Here is a 16,829-nt window from a genome sequence, read left to right on the forward strand (position 1 = left end):
TCAGTCCTATTTAGTTATACTACGGGGGGGCGGTACTAAAGGCTCTCAGATGAATAAAATGGTCTAAAATCAAGTATTATGATTCAGAGGATCAGGTTGACAATTTCCCAGCTTTTTAATATGCTTGAATATTTTAGCAAGCATGTGCCAATAGCTAATATGAAATGACAACAAAATAAATAAAATTGTACATGATATTGGTGATGGTACAGTAGTACTTTCGCTGAAGTTACTATTGAGCTAGATTCCTGATGTAAAATTATTGCAAGCTTGTAAATATCCACTCACTAGTCACCTGTGGCAAATAATATTTATCTTCAGATGACCAGGGTAAGGAATCTTTACAAAAGTTGGCATTTTTATCTTCTTAGGTTCACAGACAATCAACCTGGACATGGGCGAATAGGAGGCTGGTAAAATACTTTATGAGCTAATAACTTGTGTTGATTTATTTGTGAGCCTCAGTTATGGTGTTCCCAATGCCGCCATAATCCTTGATCATACAAAATGTAAAACTGAAAACCTCACCAATGCATAGTTATAGTGCGCCACATAAAATTAAAGGAATTTTAGGTTGCTGTGATGGTACATGGCCATTATAATTATGATTAGGAGACAGGGAATAAGCTGTAGGTTTGTTTGTTGGTCTCCCATTCCCCTCCACCCTTAACAATGGTACGATGTTATGCAGTGGTGAGTTTCTTGAATCAGCAAGAGGTTATACCAGATGACCGTAGAGGTCCCTTACAATGTTGAGTTCCTCAAAATCTACTATGGTTAACTCTGAACTGACTGCACTCCTTATGTACCATTTGGATCTTTGCAAGTTCTGGACTGGAAATACACACTGAACATTAATCAGTTCAAAATTACTATAAGCCCAAGTCATAGTTAAGAGCAGCAGGGGTTGAATGGAGGGAATTTGTAAGCATATGACCCTGAAAGAAGGGAGCATGCAATCCCACAATCTATTTTTACTCTTTATCGTGGCTGATTACTAACATGTTTTTGCCAGTTCTAAACTCTCCTAAATTATTCCATTGTAAGCACTTTGAAAATGCTGAGGATGGCAGAATATCACAATTATAAACACTTACCAAGAATTTCATCGAAGATCTTGTATAAGCCAGGTACATAGGTAATCTCTCTACAATTCATTCCTATATCTTCATCAAACACCCACATCAGCTACACACACAAACACACAAAAACAAGAGTTTACTTTACTGAACTTTAAAATAAATATTTACTGCTATGACTTTAAATATTCACAGATCATATTTATTTTTAATTCTCAGGACTGTTTTTTCTCCGTATCCCTCCCATACATTTGGACTGACATAGGGGGGGAAACCACACAGAAACATTGCTTGATACCTTCAGTTACAATATAAATACTTGTTTTAAATAAAGAGAAAAATAAAAATTACCTGAGTTACAGGTTCCACTGAACCAATGTATGTATCAGGACGGAGGAGAATATGCTCAAGCTGAGTCTTTTTCTGATAAACTCTCTCAACAGACATCTTCTTTGAATCATTCTTATTCATGTGTTCAGGTTCTTCCTTTTTTGAAGCATTATTCTGATTATCAAAAAGTGTCTGAAATAAAAGGAGGAAAGGTAACCAAACTACACAGATTCATCCCAACTGTTCTACAACAGCAAGTAAGAACCATTTCCATGAATAAAATAACGACTTTCTAATTCTTCATTGTGCAAAGACTTTGGGCTAGTAGCAATGTTTGTTGCCACTAGGGGAAAAGATACAAACCAAGAGGGAACTTTCTTGATGCATAGAGGACATGCCTCCATATTGTTGGCTTTTATAGAAGAGGTTTTTTTAAATAATATAGGAATTTATCTGACCTATTACCTTCTGCACTTTCTACTAGGTCATGTTAAAGATTTCTCTCCACCCCCTCTATACAGGAAACATCAACACACCATAATGCAAAATGTTTAAAGTGCCCTCACTTTTAAAAGGGAGGGAAAGTGTCATATAGGGTTGGTTCAAAGTTTAACACCAAACCATGGTTTGGCACTAGGTGAATTGAGCCTTCAGCTCACACACTCCATACTCCGCAGGCTCCCAGTTGGTAGCAAAATGTATATTTTGATATTTAACCCAAAGCAGCACCTGGTTGTCACAAACTAGGGAGAGAACAACGGAGAGGAAGGAACATGTAGGCCTGTGACACCTAAAAGGCTCAGGGCAAAATTGTGGTTTAGCTTTATCTCTGAAGCAGTGTTTGAAATTAGCCATGCTCAAAGCGCGTTTTGCAACTGGTGCAGGTCCGATTGCAGGTTGGCAACTGACATCTCCACCTGGCTTTCTTAAGCAGGTAAGCCGAAGAGCTTATTTATTGCATTTAAATCCCACTTTTTTTTGCAATGAGTACATGGTTCATCCCCCACACCCAGTTTATTTGATGTTTTAAAGTATTGTAAACAGCTTTAGATTTCCCCCCCTTTAAAATATAAAGTGGTATATACGTGACATGAATAACAACAGCAACACCAGCAACCCCACTGAAAAAGTAGCACTGGAACCTAATTCAAAGTGCTAGCTACCTTCAGAACTGGGGGTGGGGGACTGTGCCAACATTACCAAACATCAGAGATAACATGAGTTGCATTTCAGCAACCTATGGTAGACCACAGGTTTCTCATACCTGCTTTAGAGCAGTCCATGGCCTAAAAATGCTAAGAAGTTGTTCTCCTCACATGATCTCTTCCCCAACACACACATATGGCTACTATACCATCTTGGCTGTGACTCATGGAAGGCCTTGCAGGCCTTTTTCCTCCAGGCTTGGGTGAGCAGGGCCCTGACTGACTCCAGCTACAAAAGTTGAGGCTGCTGAGCAGACTCTTTGGCTGAGGTATGTTTCAGGGAAGGTTTTTTTTGGGGGGGGGTTGCTATTTTATATCTTTATTTTAAATCTTATTATGATTTATGTGGAAATTATTTAATCTGGTTGGGTACTTTTTGATTTTTTTAAACATTCTTTATGACTTCTATGATTGTAATTAAGGTTTTTTTTATATTGTAAGCCACCTTTGAGCAATGTGTTAACTATGGAAAGGGGACATACAAATGAAATGATGTATGCATGAATGATATATGTACACAGAATAGCACATCTGAAGGATTTAAAAATGTGACAGGACCAGAAACTCTGGCCTACATCTCACTTTAAACTAGAGTAAGGTAAAGGTAAAGGGACCCCTGACAGTTAAGTCCAGTTGCGAACGACTCTGGGGTTGCTACGCTAATCTCGCTTTACAGGCCGAGGGAGCCAGCATTTGTCCACTTTCACAGAAAGCTCTTCGGGTCATGTGGCCAGCATGACTAAGTCGCTTCTGGCGCAATGGAACACCGACACCAGGGCAGCGCAGTACTGCTTAACTATAGTTTAAAGGTGAACCACACAGAGAATCATGGTCGCTGCACTCCTCCTATTCCTGCTGCTCTGTTCATAAGAGCTAAGCCATGGTTTGCCTTAGTGTAGTCTGAACTCAGAAGTGTGATTTGTCTCACTCCTGAAGCAGAAGCTGTAACCAAGCTCATACCTCATGGATTACGGGGAGGGTGGGGGAGAGAGAAACCACAAGCCCAGCTTCAGACAGAACTCCAATACAAACCATGGTTAGGCTCCCATAATGCTGCAGCACCACAGAAGGAGTGAAGCAGCTGTGATTTTCTCCCTGCGCACCAGCATGCTGCATTTTAAGTCACAGTTAAGCTTAACCAGAATTCCAAGTGGTATGTGAATACGGCCAGTCTTATTGTTGTTCCAAGGTTGTAAAACACTCTGTAATGGCAAACTCCTATTATGTTTTAGACAGATATGCAACGTATTATTTCAGCAGTCTTGTGAGATTCCAGATCAGACAAAGCTCTTGTGCCTTTAAAGCATTGTGCCTTTTTCAACTATTTCTTGGAGGTGTGGTCAAAGATATATTTTAAACTGCACTGAAGTCTCTACTATGAGGTTTAAATTTTTTTAAAATGAACTACAGCTGCTGCCTCACTTTTCCTACTTCTCATTGTCTGAGAACACCAAAATAGCACTTTAAAAAAACACACCAAACCAATGAGTACAGTACTAATGGTAATGTTGGGTTTTAATTCACAAAGGCTAAGGTTGCAATCCTATGACTTGGGACTTACTCCTAAGTCAGCATTCATAGATCCAAGATGTTAAATGTGTTAAATTGGCTTGAGGACAGGAAAGGCTTCTACTCATAAGTTGACAGAATAGTTGGTTTGTTCCCAAATTATGAGACACTTATCATTACCTTTAAAGAAACCACCTGTCAGAGGCTCAGGAAAAGAAGAGGCATGGGAGTCAGGACCAGCGTCTCCTCCATCGGGGAGTGGGGAGACGGAGGGAAGGGCAGGTCCAGCTAGCCTCCCCGAAAGGGGGAGCAGTGACACAAGTGTAACGGTCAGAAGGAAAGTGGGAGGCTGCGCGCGCGCGCCAAGTTCAAATGTGGAGGAGCGCGGGACAGCAGAAAACCCGGATTGGGAGCCAGGTCCTAAAGCCCGAAAGAGGGGGGAGGAGGAGTCGGGAGAATCAGCGTCAGAAGAATCTCGGAGGGCAGAGACTCCGACTAGCAGAAGGACCCAGAGAAAGAAGGAACAGAGGAAGAGGTGGAGTAAAGCTAGAATCTTAAGCTGGTGTCAGGGGGGCGGAGATTCAGATGGGACTTCTATGATCTGACGGATAGATGTAGCGTTGCGCGCTGCACGTCTGGAAATGAGACTGAACTTCAATAAAGACTTTTGAACTTGAGCAAGAAGCAGCGTTGGTCTTGTGTGAGCTGGGACCTTGGGCAGCGCTGACACCACCTTTTATTAGTTCCTAATAAATGAGATTTCTTTAAGGTCATAAGTACATAGGGTATAAAATATTCTGATGTTCATGATTCAAACACTTTACAACTCCATCAGAAGAGAAGCTGTCTTGTAATATCTTAAAGTGATGTTCCTTAACGTACACACGAACCACATTATTTTACAAAACTATGGAACAGATGGTCCAGATCAGGTTCTCAGCTTTAAGTTACACATTCTCTGTATTATCTCCTTGATCAACAACCAATCACAGATGGAAACATTTAAATATTTGCAGCCCTATACATCTCTTTGGGCACAGATGTCACCTGTTATATATGCTTGCAAGAAGAAAGTATTAGTCCATCTTCAGCTGCCAGTAGCTCTGAGAATTAAGGCTGCATTTGTTCCACCACTTCATAAATTAAATGCAGTTTTGGACTTGGTCTGCATGTCAGCTGTATTGTTTGTATGTATAACTTGAGCATAGTAATAGATACAAGCTTTTCGAATGTCAGTGTGATTTCAAGCAAGCAAATGTATGGCCAGCAAAATATGGATAGATGGATAGTACACATGTAAAAAGCCTGAAGACACATGCACGCCCCATGAGATTTTTAGTGTTTACTTTAAGTTTCCATGCAACCTGGCTTTTAGGTATCTGGACTAAGTATCATGGTTTAAAATAAATACTGATAGGTTTCTAAACAAAACAATTTCAAACCCGTCATGAAGCTGGCTTGATAAATCGAAATTTGTTTTAAATCATTGCCTATTTGGCTGCTACATTAACAAGCCAAGATTTGTGGAAAGCAAAACTTGTACAGAATTCCATCAGGCCATGTGGGAGGGGAGCAAACCAAGTTTTAGTGCTACATACATACATACATACAAGCCAATTATTTCATTCTTTTAAACTCTGAGCAAAAATGGATGAAGTCTTAATATTTCGTTTACATTTCTTTTTTCCCTTTCCCTTCTATAAGAGGCCGCATGGATCAAATCTACCATGACTATATGCGTATTTGCTCTGGTTCTGTATTCTAGGAATGTGCTATTCCAAGATGTATTACTGGCATGATGTGCAGAAACATTCAACGTGAGAGTGCAGAAAATGAGGTCTTGCACAGGAAGCACAATAAAACCTCTAGCTGTGTACCAATCTCTTGCTTAGGGGGTTTTTGTTATGACAAAAAAGTTCGGCTAGAAAAGCTAAAGTTTATGTACGTAAAGTTAAAGTACTTAAGGTCTGTATATTCCTTTTACAGATACACTCTCCCCAACTTCTTTAATACACTGTAAATTGTAACCCCCTTGGCAAAGATAAAATAGATTAGAGCAGATACCTCCCCTTGGAGATATAGATCATTACATCCAGTACTCACAATGGGGAAAATCACTGTGAATCATTTCCAGTTTTAACTTTAATATTTATTGAAAAGAAACAGTTTACTTAACTTCCGCAATTTATTCAGAAAAGTTTTGAGGGTATAACTTATTTTTTTTAAAAAAAATGTAATTAAGTTATTACACTAATATCAAAACATATTTAACGGGTATACACAATTGGGGGGGGGGAGTTCCATTTAAGGATCCTAACTCCACTGTTTAATGGTGTTATCCATAAGAAATTCCAAAAGGCATATCTGGCAAGGACACATGTACTAGTTTAACTCTGAAATGTAGTCACAATAAATAGTAATAATCTGTCAAAGACACCTTTGAACATGAATTCTTCCTTTAGCAGAGAGCTCACTATGTCTAGTGTTTGAGACCTTGCCAATTTTTATCTACGCAGAATCACAATTTTAATACAAATATTGTAAAGCAATGAAAGATCACTTTGAAAGCCAAAATAACAAGGACTATGGAAGTAGCAGACAATTACAACTATACACACAATACACACAAATAGCAATACTTTTTAGGAAAATGATTTAGTACTCATGCATCACAAATGAAATAATCCCAGCCCTCAACTACTAAATTCAAAGTGCAAGTTCAAAGATAGTTGGGACTTTAGCTGGAACACTAATGCCATTGTGTCCATACTAAATGTTTTGCTCAATTTGCATTTCTGGACATATTTTTTTAAAAGTTAGTGGAGTTAATACATCATCCCAAATAGTGACCCTTATTAAAGCTCCACTTTCAAAGTTAATTTAGTAAAGAAGCAAGACTAGAAAGCACTTAAGAATGACATTCCCTCAAAACTTTCCACTGGCTGGATACATGCACCTGCAAGTGCATCTGAGATCGACTAACTGTTTCAAATGGCAAGTAGGCATATCTATCATCAAGTCAATCTGCTCATCAGAAGGTGGGTACCACTGCTATATGAAGCAGCAAGGTGAAGACCATCCCTGCTCACAAATCCACTCATACGGTCCGGTCTACTGCTTGACAAAGCAAACTGGGACATTTACATTAATATCAGTTCTGCTCTTTGCACATGTCAACTGTTCCTCCAGCAAGTACAACAGAAGAACAAGGAATAGTTTGCCCTCCTGGTTATAGAAACATAGCCTACTTGTCAGCAAGGATTGCAATATTCCACGAGTTGCCTGGTGCCTTATTTTTAAAGCGTGGCTGCCACTATGTACCTAAAAATAGGCATTCTGGGACACACATAGAATTTGCCACTTTTCAATTTATAAAGAATAGCAACATTGTCTTTCCTTTGCAGGACACTTGACTTAAAAGTGGAATGGAAATGTTTTTGTTTTCAGAGCAAGAGTCCTAATGAAGTTAGGGTAGTAACATTGTATTACTACATGAAGCTCTAGAGTAGCAGCAAGCACGTCTTGAAGAAAACTGCTCCTTTACACCATTGTGCTGTGTTGCCTTTTCTTGCCAGTTACATTAAGGAAGTGACCCTGGTTTGAACTCTCTGCTGAACAAGAGAAATAGAAGTAAATGACTGATTGGGGAACTGTATCCATTCAGTTATCGCCTCCCTCCTGGGGTCTTTCCAAATGGGATTTCTTTCAACTGGGCCAGAAACAGCATATCACAACCTCTAATCTTAAAACCCATCGTATGGCTTCATGACCACTTAACTCTCCCTTTCCCACTAAATTTTCCCCACCAGAATACTCACTGTATTTTATTATCAAGATCCAAAAGCTTATCCTCTCATAATTTACCTATTTTGTGTAGGGATGGAGCTAAAGGTACTTCCACATAAGGACCCCAGTTTTCAGAAAACTGATAAATCCCAAATCCTTATTACTAGTTCAGGTGTGAATTCTGCAGTGGCCCAACTGAAGAGATGGCTCACTTTCAGCCTGCTAGTTCAATGCTTTGGCTAGACGCGAAACAAATCTAAGAGGCCTTAAAAATGGTTTCAACCTTTCCACTCTGCAGGAATTGCGGGGTGGGGAGACCCCTCTCTTATCAATTGATCAACAGAAACAAAATAGCCATGTGATCTATAGCTTGCACTCAAGAAGCACACAGAGTAAGAGTCAGTAACACAAGTGGGTGCCACATACCCCCCTTTAACTCTGCGAACCCCTGGCAGGCCACACACCCGCCCTCCCCAAAAAAGCCAGCAAGTGAAGGTCCCATAGCAGCATAGCCAAGGGCTCCCATTCCCTCGCCAGAATCAGCAAACACCCAACCCTGTACTTTCCACCCTGGAAGCAGCCTAGTCCTCCCCCTTCTCCCTTTCTCTCTGCATCCCCATTCTCCATCCCTGCAAGCATCTTCGCCGCTCCTCCATTATTTTCCTCGAGGCCTTCCGCCTCCCATTTCAAGCCAAGCCTGTTAAAAGAAAGCAACACCACCGAGAAGGGAAGAGAAATCGAAAGAAAATGCCAAGGCAACTTACCACCCAGGTTAAACCCCCGCTGCCGCCGCCGCCGCCGCCTCCTCCACCTCCTCCGCCGCCGCCGCCGCCTCCACCTCCTCCTCCTCCACCACCTCCTCCTGATTTTGCCATTTTTTGGCTCTCACCTCAGTATAAATAATTATAAATATATATATATCTACAAAAGCCTCTTTTTTCCCCCAAAAGAAAAGTGGGGGGAGGGGAGAGGGAAGCCACCCGCGGCCGGCACAAGGCTGCAGGCGCGCGCACGCACACACACGCTTCTCTCATGCACCGCAGATTTGGGAGGGGGGGCGGGCGGCGTGTGTGTATGGGGGGTGGGGGGGTGTTCCTTCCCACACAGAGAAAGGTCCTTTTCCCACCCAGCGCGCGCGCCCGCGCGCCCTCACACACACGCACGCACGCGCAGTCCGACAGGCCCCCAAGGTTGCCCTCACGCTAATGCGCGCGCGCGCATCCACACAACGAACAATTCCCCCCCCTTTTTTTCTCCCCCTCTCTCTCTCACACACACACACTCTTTCGCTTTGTGGGCCGCGCGCCCGCGCGAACACTCACACCGCAGGCTCTCCTCCCTTGTCCCTCCTCCCTTCAAACGTCCAGCGCGCAAGCGCGCGCCCACGGCCACGCGCGTAGTACCAACCCCCCCCCCGCCCTTTCCTGTCTCTATAGCTTGAGCTGAGGGCCACGGACGCTTTATTTCACGTTTGAGCTTTTCCCCTCAGCCTAAAATAGATAGATAAATAACGGCCGGCCGTCTGAAGCACGGAGTGTGTGTGTAGAAGGGTGACCAAAAAAAAACAAAACACCTCACACACACACACACACCCGGCCCGTGAGGGACCAGAATATGTCTTTTTAAAAAAGAGCTTTTCCGGCGCTGTTCTCGGCGGAAATGTTGGGCGGCGGCAGCGTAGACGAGACCCGGCTTGAGGACCTCGTCCACACGGGCAGCTGAGGAACCCGTTCGGCTTCGAATTGGGAAGGAAGGACCCGCGGAGGAGGGCTCGGGGCGGAATTAAAAGGCCGCCCGGCCTAACCGCCAGAGGCTCCCTGCAAGCGCCGAGGCCCCAAAGCCTCAGACAATAACTGCGCTGCCCCTCCCCCCGCCCCACCGCCGTCCAGCATAAACCACCGCAGCCACCGAGCGCTCCCGGTTCCGCCCTTCCCTTCCCTGTCAACCAATTAGTGCCGCGCAAGTCTCATTTTCGGCCAATCGTTTAAAAAGAAAAAGCTCCCGTCAAACGGGCGTGCCTACGTCACCGCGTGCGGCAAGAAGACGCCTGCAATCGCTTGTACTTCCCCAATTGTGGTGAGGCGAGCCGCGAGGCTATGGAGCTGAGGTAAAAAAAAAAGTACGGGAGAGCCACTGGTGCCTGGTAGCTGCTCCCTTCAGCTCCGGGGGTCCCGGTCCAGGTCAGGGACAAAGCCTAACCGCCCGCCTAGACCAACTGAACTAAGCTAAGCGATTTAAGTACTACTGGACCCAATGGGACCCGCGTAAACACGCATAGGGAAACACGTGTATAGCGATTCCTGTTCCTACATGGGTTTGTGCACTTGGGAACAGCTCTTCAAAACATGCCCGTGACGAAGGACCGTTCCCAAACACAATAAATCATGGAATTGTAGAATTGGAAAGGGACCACGAGGGACATCTAGTCTACCCCCCCCCCCCCCGCAATGCAGGAATCTCAGCTAAAGCATCTATGACAGATGACCTCTGCTTAAAAACCTCCAAGGAAGGAGACTCCGCCACCTCTTGTGGGAGTTTGTTCCACTGCTGAACAGCTTTTACTGTCAGATTTTTTCCGAACGTTTAGCTGGAATCTCCTTTCTTGAAGCCATTGGTTTGAATCTCCTAATCCTCCCTCCAGAGCAGGAGAAAACAAGCATGCTACCTTTTCCATGCGGCAGCCCTAAAGATATTTGAAGATGGTTATCATATCTCCTCTCAGTCTCCTCTTTTCCAGGCTAAACATGCCCAGCTCCTTCAAGCGCTGCTTGTAAGGCTTAGTTTCCAGACCCTTGATCATCTTGGTAACTGCACACGTTCTAGCTTGTCAACATCCTTCTTAAATTGTGGTGCCCAGAATTGGACACAGTATTCCAGGAGTGGTCTGACCAAGGCAGAATAGAGTGGTCCCTTGGACACTATACTTCTCTTGATGCAGCCCAGAATAGCATTAGCTTTCTTTGGTGCTACATCACACGGTTGACACATGCTAAGCTTGTGGTCCACCAAGACCCCTAGATCCTTTTCACATGTACTGCTAGTAATCCAGGTGTCCCCCATCCTATATTTGTGCAGCTGGTTCTTCCTGAAAAAGTGCAGAACCTTAAATTTGTCCATATTGAAATTCATTTTGTTTGCTTGTGCCCAGTTCTCCAATTTGTTAAGGTCTTTTTGAATTCTGATTCTGTCTTCTGCAGCATTAGCTACCCCTCCCAGCAAATTTGATGAGCATCCTGTCAATTTCTTCATCCAAGTCATTTATAAAGATGTTGAATAACAATGGGCCCAGGACAAAACCTACGGTACCCCACTTCTCGCTTTTTTTCTAAGATGATGAGGAACCATTAATGAGTTACTCTTTGGGTTCGGTCAGTCAACCAGCTATGAATCCACCTAACAGTTACCTTGTTCAACCCACATTTTATCAGCTTCCTCACAGGAATAAATGGAGGACTTTGTCAAAAGCCTTACTGAAATGAAGATACACTATGTCCACAGCATTTCCCTGATCCACCAAGTTTGTAATTCCATCAAAAAAAGAAATCAGATTGGTCTGGCATGACTTGGTTTTGAGAACCATGGTGGATCTTAGTAATTACAGCATCCTTTTCTAAATGCTCACAGACCAACTGTTGAATTATGTGTTCTAGGATTAATGGTATCAATGTCAAGCTCAACAGTTGATAGTTACCTGGGTCTTCCTTTCCCCCCTTTTTGAAGATGGGGCCATTTGTCCGTCTCCAGTCTGTAGGGACCTCACTTGTTCTCTCTCCAACAATTCTCAAAGGCTCTGAAATTACACCCAGAAGCTCCTTTAGTACCCTTGGATGCAGCTCATCAGGCTCTGGAAATTTAAAGTAGCTAGGTGTTCCCATACTACCTCTTTTCCTATCTTGGGTTGCAGCTCCCTGCTTACATCATTTATCTATGACCCTGAGATTAAGAATCTCATGCTCTACTAACTGAGCTATCCCATACGAATCTGAGATAAATATTTCATCAAACACCTTCAGTTTATCCTTTTCTCCCCCCTGCCCTTTCAGTGGTACTTTCCTGGGTTTGTGCCATTTTTCTCAAGGGCAGTCTGCTGAATCTTAAACTAAGTCAGGATGTTACAAGAACATGGATAACTGTGGCACAACTATGTTTTGTCTAGGAGGAGCTGCATCTGTTACAGAAAGGCCTTTTGTGCACAAATACATCCCAAGCAAATCAAAGACCTTCCTAGAACCAGCTAACAGCAGCTCCATGTTATGTAGATTAAGCTTCAGTTTATTATTTCTCATCTAGCCATTACTGATTCCAAGCTGTTATGCGTGATTCAGGTATAAAGAAAATATGGTTGGGAGTCATTAACATATTGTTCACATCTCATTCCCATTCTCCAGACAATTTCATCCAGACATTTCATGTAAATGTTTATGTAAGATTAAAACTTGAGGTTTCAAAGCACAAGTGCCATAGCACCAAACCACAATTCCCTCAGTCTTCTGGAATGTGCACACCAGGAAGAAGCAGAACCACTGCAAAACAGTACCTCCTATCTCCATCCTAGAAAGATCATCCACAAGGATTACATTTTTAGAAGAATCGAAACAAGCTAATGAGAGGTCTATGAGAAGCCACAAGACCACACTCCTCTGTTTTATGTATTTATTTTACTTATTAAATACATACACTTCCCTTCATCCAAAGATCACAGGGCGGTTTACAGTATAAAAACACAAAAATACAGAACATAATAACAAACAAAACAATATTGTCTGCCACCAGTTTAAAAGGCCATAGATTGTTTAATTAGACAAAGGCCTGGGAGAAAAGGGATTTGTTCTCCTGGCATCTTTCATCCATTGCAGATTATTTGTGAAGTGCCAAAGTCACACCTGAATACAGACTGAAATCAGATCAACTTTATCCAAGAGCACCCAGACATATGCAGACATAACTAATTCAAGCACATTTCTCCCAAGAAAGATTGGCAACCAGCCAGTATTTATTAAAATTCCCTGATATACACATATATAACCTTTCAAAATCCCCGTACTCTGAAATTACTACAAATAAGGATCTGAATAAGGCACTACAAATGTTTATGTGTTGGAAACATAAACATATATAGAAACATTTTATATCCTGCTCTTCTATGAAGCAGTAACTTGGCATCCATTGCCTCTGGTTCAGAAGGTCTGGTTGAGAAAATGTGATACCATTGGTAAAACAGTACTGCCTGCCCTACCTTGCCCAAGCCAGGTTCAAAGTTCTTGTATTCATTTGTAAAGCAAGTTAGATGTAGGGTACCTCAGGGATTACCAGAACACTTATATCCCAGCTTGATCACTGAGCTTATCTACAGGAGCATCACTGGCTGTTTAGAGCTGACAAGCCTCCTTTGACAAGAAGAAACCAAGCCTTTGATGTCATCAGCCCAGTCCTGTAGAATACTCAACAAATGGAGATTTAGCAAGTGCCTTCTGTGCCAACTTTTACATGCCTGCTGAAAACTTTTCTATTCAGCCAGGCCTATACAGGCAATTAAGACTGCACTCCCCCAAAATGGGTTACTGACCTTTGTTTTTAACTTTTAACTTGCTATGCATTTCTTGTATGGTTTTATCTTATTTTCCAGATCATCATCAAAGCCTGCAGAAAATGCAGAAATAATGGTCTATCACCCTACAGAACTAGACAGCCATGCATGTCAGGTCATGGGAAGAATGTGATGAAACTTGCTTATGCATTCACGAGACTCTCAATTCAGGCTGTGGCAATATTGTGTTTCCCAAGACACACAATTATGTTCCACCATTGTCAAACCAGTATTACAGCTTTCAGACATACGTTCCTGCTGTGCTCAATTCATATAATAAACCTTTATTTAGTGTACCCTAACTTTTGTGCACAACACCATTCATTTATTTACTGAAAGTATTTTTATGCTATACTTCAGCCAAAGAGGCTCCCAGAGCAGGCTTAAAATCCACAACACAAGACACACAAGGCAAAAGCAAACCAGCTCTGAATGTTGCAAAGTTCTTAAAGTGATCAGCTGGGTCTCAACAGTTCAGGGAGAAAAGCAGCAAAAAATGAGCTAATTTCTCAGCAGAGTGGATGGAATAGCTCTGCTTCCCATCTGATGGAAAAGAAAAGCCACATCTCATATAAATGGAATATAGGACATTAAATGTGCTGCAGAACGAGCTGCTGGTTTTAGCCTAAGTTTTTATGAGTCTAGGTAGTTTCCTAGTCTATGGAAACCGATATCATCAATGGAGGCTGGGGACCTTCCTACAGATAAGCTAAGGAAGTGTTTTACAATGGAGGTGGCTAGTTGATGGACTACAATTCCCATCATCCTCTACCAGTGGCCATGCTGGCTGAAGCTGATGGAGTAGGAGTCCAACAACATTTTGAGGGCACCATTTTGGCTATCCCTCAGTGGCTGAACATTCCAGTCTCCAAGAATTAACATACTTTGACAAATATTGTTCAAAGTAGTTTAGACTACTAAGTTGCTGAATAACGAGTTCACTTGATTTGCATGGCTGACATTTTCGAAAAGAAACTACACCCCATATATAGCATTAAAGCATTGATTTTATCTCATACAGTATTAGGTGCGATTTTGAAATGCTTTGGCCCAGCTGGTACTATTCACCTTGATTTTAGGAGTGGGTTTGAGGACAAAACTCTCTTATTTTGGCTGCAACAGACTAACATGGCAATCCTCTCAGAAACTTTAGCATATTACCGGTATTCTTTTTTTTTACAATCCTGCTCCTTCACTGAACCCAACTCTAACCAAGTTTACTGGTCATTTTATTCATCTGATAATCTATAACCTGCACAAACTCATGCCACAATAAATGTGTTAGTCTGCAAGGTACCAAAGCCAGAGGGTTGTTATTCTTCACTATATGACAACTTCTTATGGAATGATCTTTTCCGTTCAGTGCACAGTAGGTTCAAACCCATGGCGAGAATACCTGCAATTGAATTGTTATCGGATTGTGGATCCCTTCTAGGTTTCCTAATATACAGGATGTTTGGACTGTACCGTTTTGAATTTATGAACTGTAAAGGCCCAAATAACATTCAAAATACAAAGAATTATTTTCCTTCAAAAAGTGCACATTTCCCCCAGTGCTCATCTCTTTATATTTTGTTTAACTTGACCTCTTTACTAAGCTATGTTGCCTGTATGTAGACTTCTGCTCACATAAAAATCTTCCGTTAAATGGAGAACGTAAGTCCAGTTGTGTATGCCAAACTGAGTTCAAAATAGCTTACACTCTGGTATGTGTATAGGATTGCAGCATAATGACCATAGTAAAATGTAGGGTTTGAAATTTGAATAGTGGATCTATTTCTAATATTTTTATTAAGAGGTTTTTAGTGATTTAAGCATGATTGCATTTGCAGAGCTTCAGTGAGCCTTTAGAAAGTCAATATAATAAGCAAAACATGTTTAGACCCTTATGATCACTTATGCAATATGGAGGATCATTTTTAACTTTCTATCCATCCTTTTGAATGCCAAGACACTGGGTTGTATCCAACGTTAGTAATACTCAGAGTAGACCCATCAAAACAAATGGACATGGCTTAGATCTGTTAATTTCAATGGGTCTACTCGGAGTAGAACTTAGTTGGCTACATCCTTATATACATGACTATAATGGACTTTAGTTTCACCCTGGTTTTATAGAATCGTAGTAGAGCTGAAAGGAATCACAAGCATCAACTAGTCCAACTCCCTGCAATGCAGGAATCCCTCCAATGTGGGACTCGAACCCATGACTCTGATTTTTGTTGTTGTTGTTGTTTAGTTGTTTAGTCATGTCCGACTCTTCGTGACCTCATGGACCAGAGCATGCCAGGCACTCCTGTCTTCCACTGCCTCACGCAGTTTGGTCAAACTCATGTTAGTAGCTTCGAGAACACTGTCCAACCATCTCGTCCTCTGTCGTCCCCTTCTCCTTGTGCCCTCCATCTTTCCCAACATCAGGGTCTTTTCCAGGGAGTCTTCTCATGAGGTGGCCAAAGTATTGGAGCCTCAGCTTCAGGATCTGTCCTTCCAGTGAGCACTCAGGGTTGATTTCCTTCAGAATGGATAGGCTTGATCTTCTTGCAGTCCATGGGACTCTCAAGAGTCTCCTCCAGCACCGTAATTCAAAAGCACCAATTCTTTGGCGACCAGCCTTCTTTATGGTCCAGCTCTCACTTCTATACATCACTACTGGGAAAACCATAGCTTTAACTATACGGACCTTTGTTGGCAAGGTGATGTCTCTGCCTAGATAGCATCTTAAAAAGCAGAGTCTGAATTTAGCTATGCTTAAGTCTCTTTGAAATCAATGGATAAATGAGTCACAAGTCCAATGAGACTTGGACCAGGGCCATTTCATCTACAGCAGCAAGTGTGCAAGAACAAAGCTTTCTGCAGCAACTTAAGGAAGCTAGCTAATAGTAAAATAGTGAGTTCAGCAATCTTAGTGCACCTTGCACCAAACCCTGCTCTGATGCAACCCCCATTCATTTCTGTTGGATTGGCATTAAAACAACAGCCAGTTATTATTGTGGCATAGCACTTTTTTTAAAGCCAGTATAAGCATCCAGTGATCTGTGGCAGGCATGGAGCCCTCCCCAAAGTTTTTGCAATAACTTCAGTGGAGAACCAGACATATGTGAATTCCTAGATTTGCTTGGAACATCTTCATCTATTGACATGAAGTGCTTCTGCACTCAATTAATTTTATAGGCATTTTGGAACATACATACATGGGGGCCTAGATTGTCAAAGGTCTGTTCTGCATGCATCAAGCTGACCCAAGACAGCATTTCTTGAGTGACTACAAGCAACGTAACAGAAGTAGCAGCTTTACAAAAACTGGGTAAATCCAAATTTATACAGTACAAGAAA

At 42.2% G+C, this 16,829-nt stretch overlaps 1 protein-coding gene and 1 long non-coding RNA gene across 6 annotated transcripts in view; one reads left to right on the top strand and one right to left on the bottom strand.

Annotated features, from left to right (window-relative positions):
- Positions 1-8,975, bottom strand: part of TOP2B (DNA topoisomerase II beta) — a 42,112-nt gene extending 33,137 nt beyond the window's left edge. For 2 of the 5 annotated variants that reach the window (XM_053410526.1, XM_053410527.1), the window contains exons 1-3: positions 8,674-8,974; positions 1,431-1,601; positions 1,098-1,188 (exon numbers count right to left, since the gene is read on the bottom strand). In XM_053410526.1, the coding sequence (XP_053266501.1) occupies positions 1,098-1,188; positions 1,431-1,601; positions 8,674-8,784 (373 nt within the window). In that variant the 5' untranslated portion in view covers positions 8,785-8,974. Of the gene's footprint in view, positions 1-1,097; positions 1,189-1,430; positions 1,602-8,673 lie in introns of all 5 variants that reach the window. The other 3 variants (XM_053410524.1, XM_053410525.1, XM_053410528.1) reach the window with 2 other exon arrangements.
- A 498-nt stretch (positions 8,976-9,473) lies between these two features.
- On the top strand, positions 9,474-13,798 carry LOC128424423 (uncharacterized). The gene is made up of 2 exons (XR_008333014.1): positions 9,474-10,016; positions 13,536-13,798. It is a non-coding gene; the product is annotated as an uncharacterized LOC128424423 (long non-coding RNA).
- Positions 13,799-16,829: the final 3,031 nt, after the last annotated feature.

The sequence above is a fragment of the Podarcis raffonei genome, chromosome 12 (assembly GCF_027172205.1).
Source record: "Podarcis raffonei isolate rPodRaf1 chromosome 12, rPodRaf1.pri, whole genome shotgun sequence".
Lineage (NCBI taxonomy): Eukaryota > Metazoa > Chordata > Lepidosauria > Squamata > Lacertidae > Podarcis > Podarcis raffonei.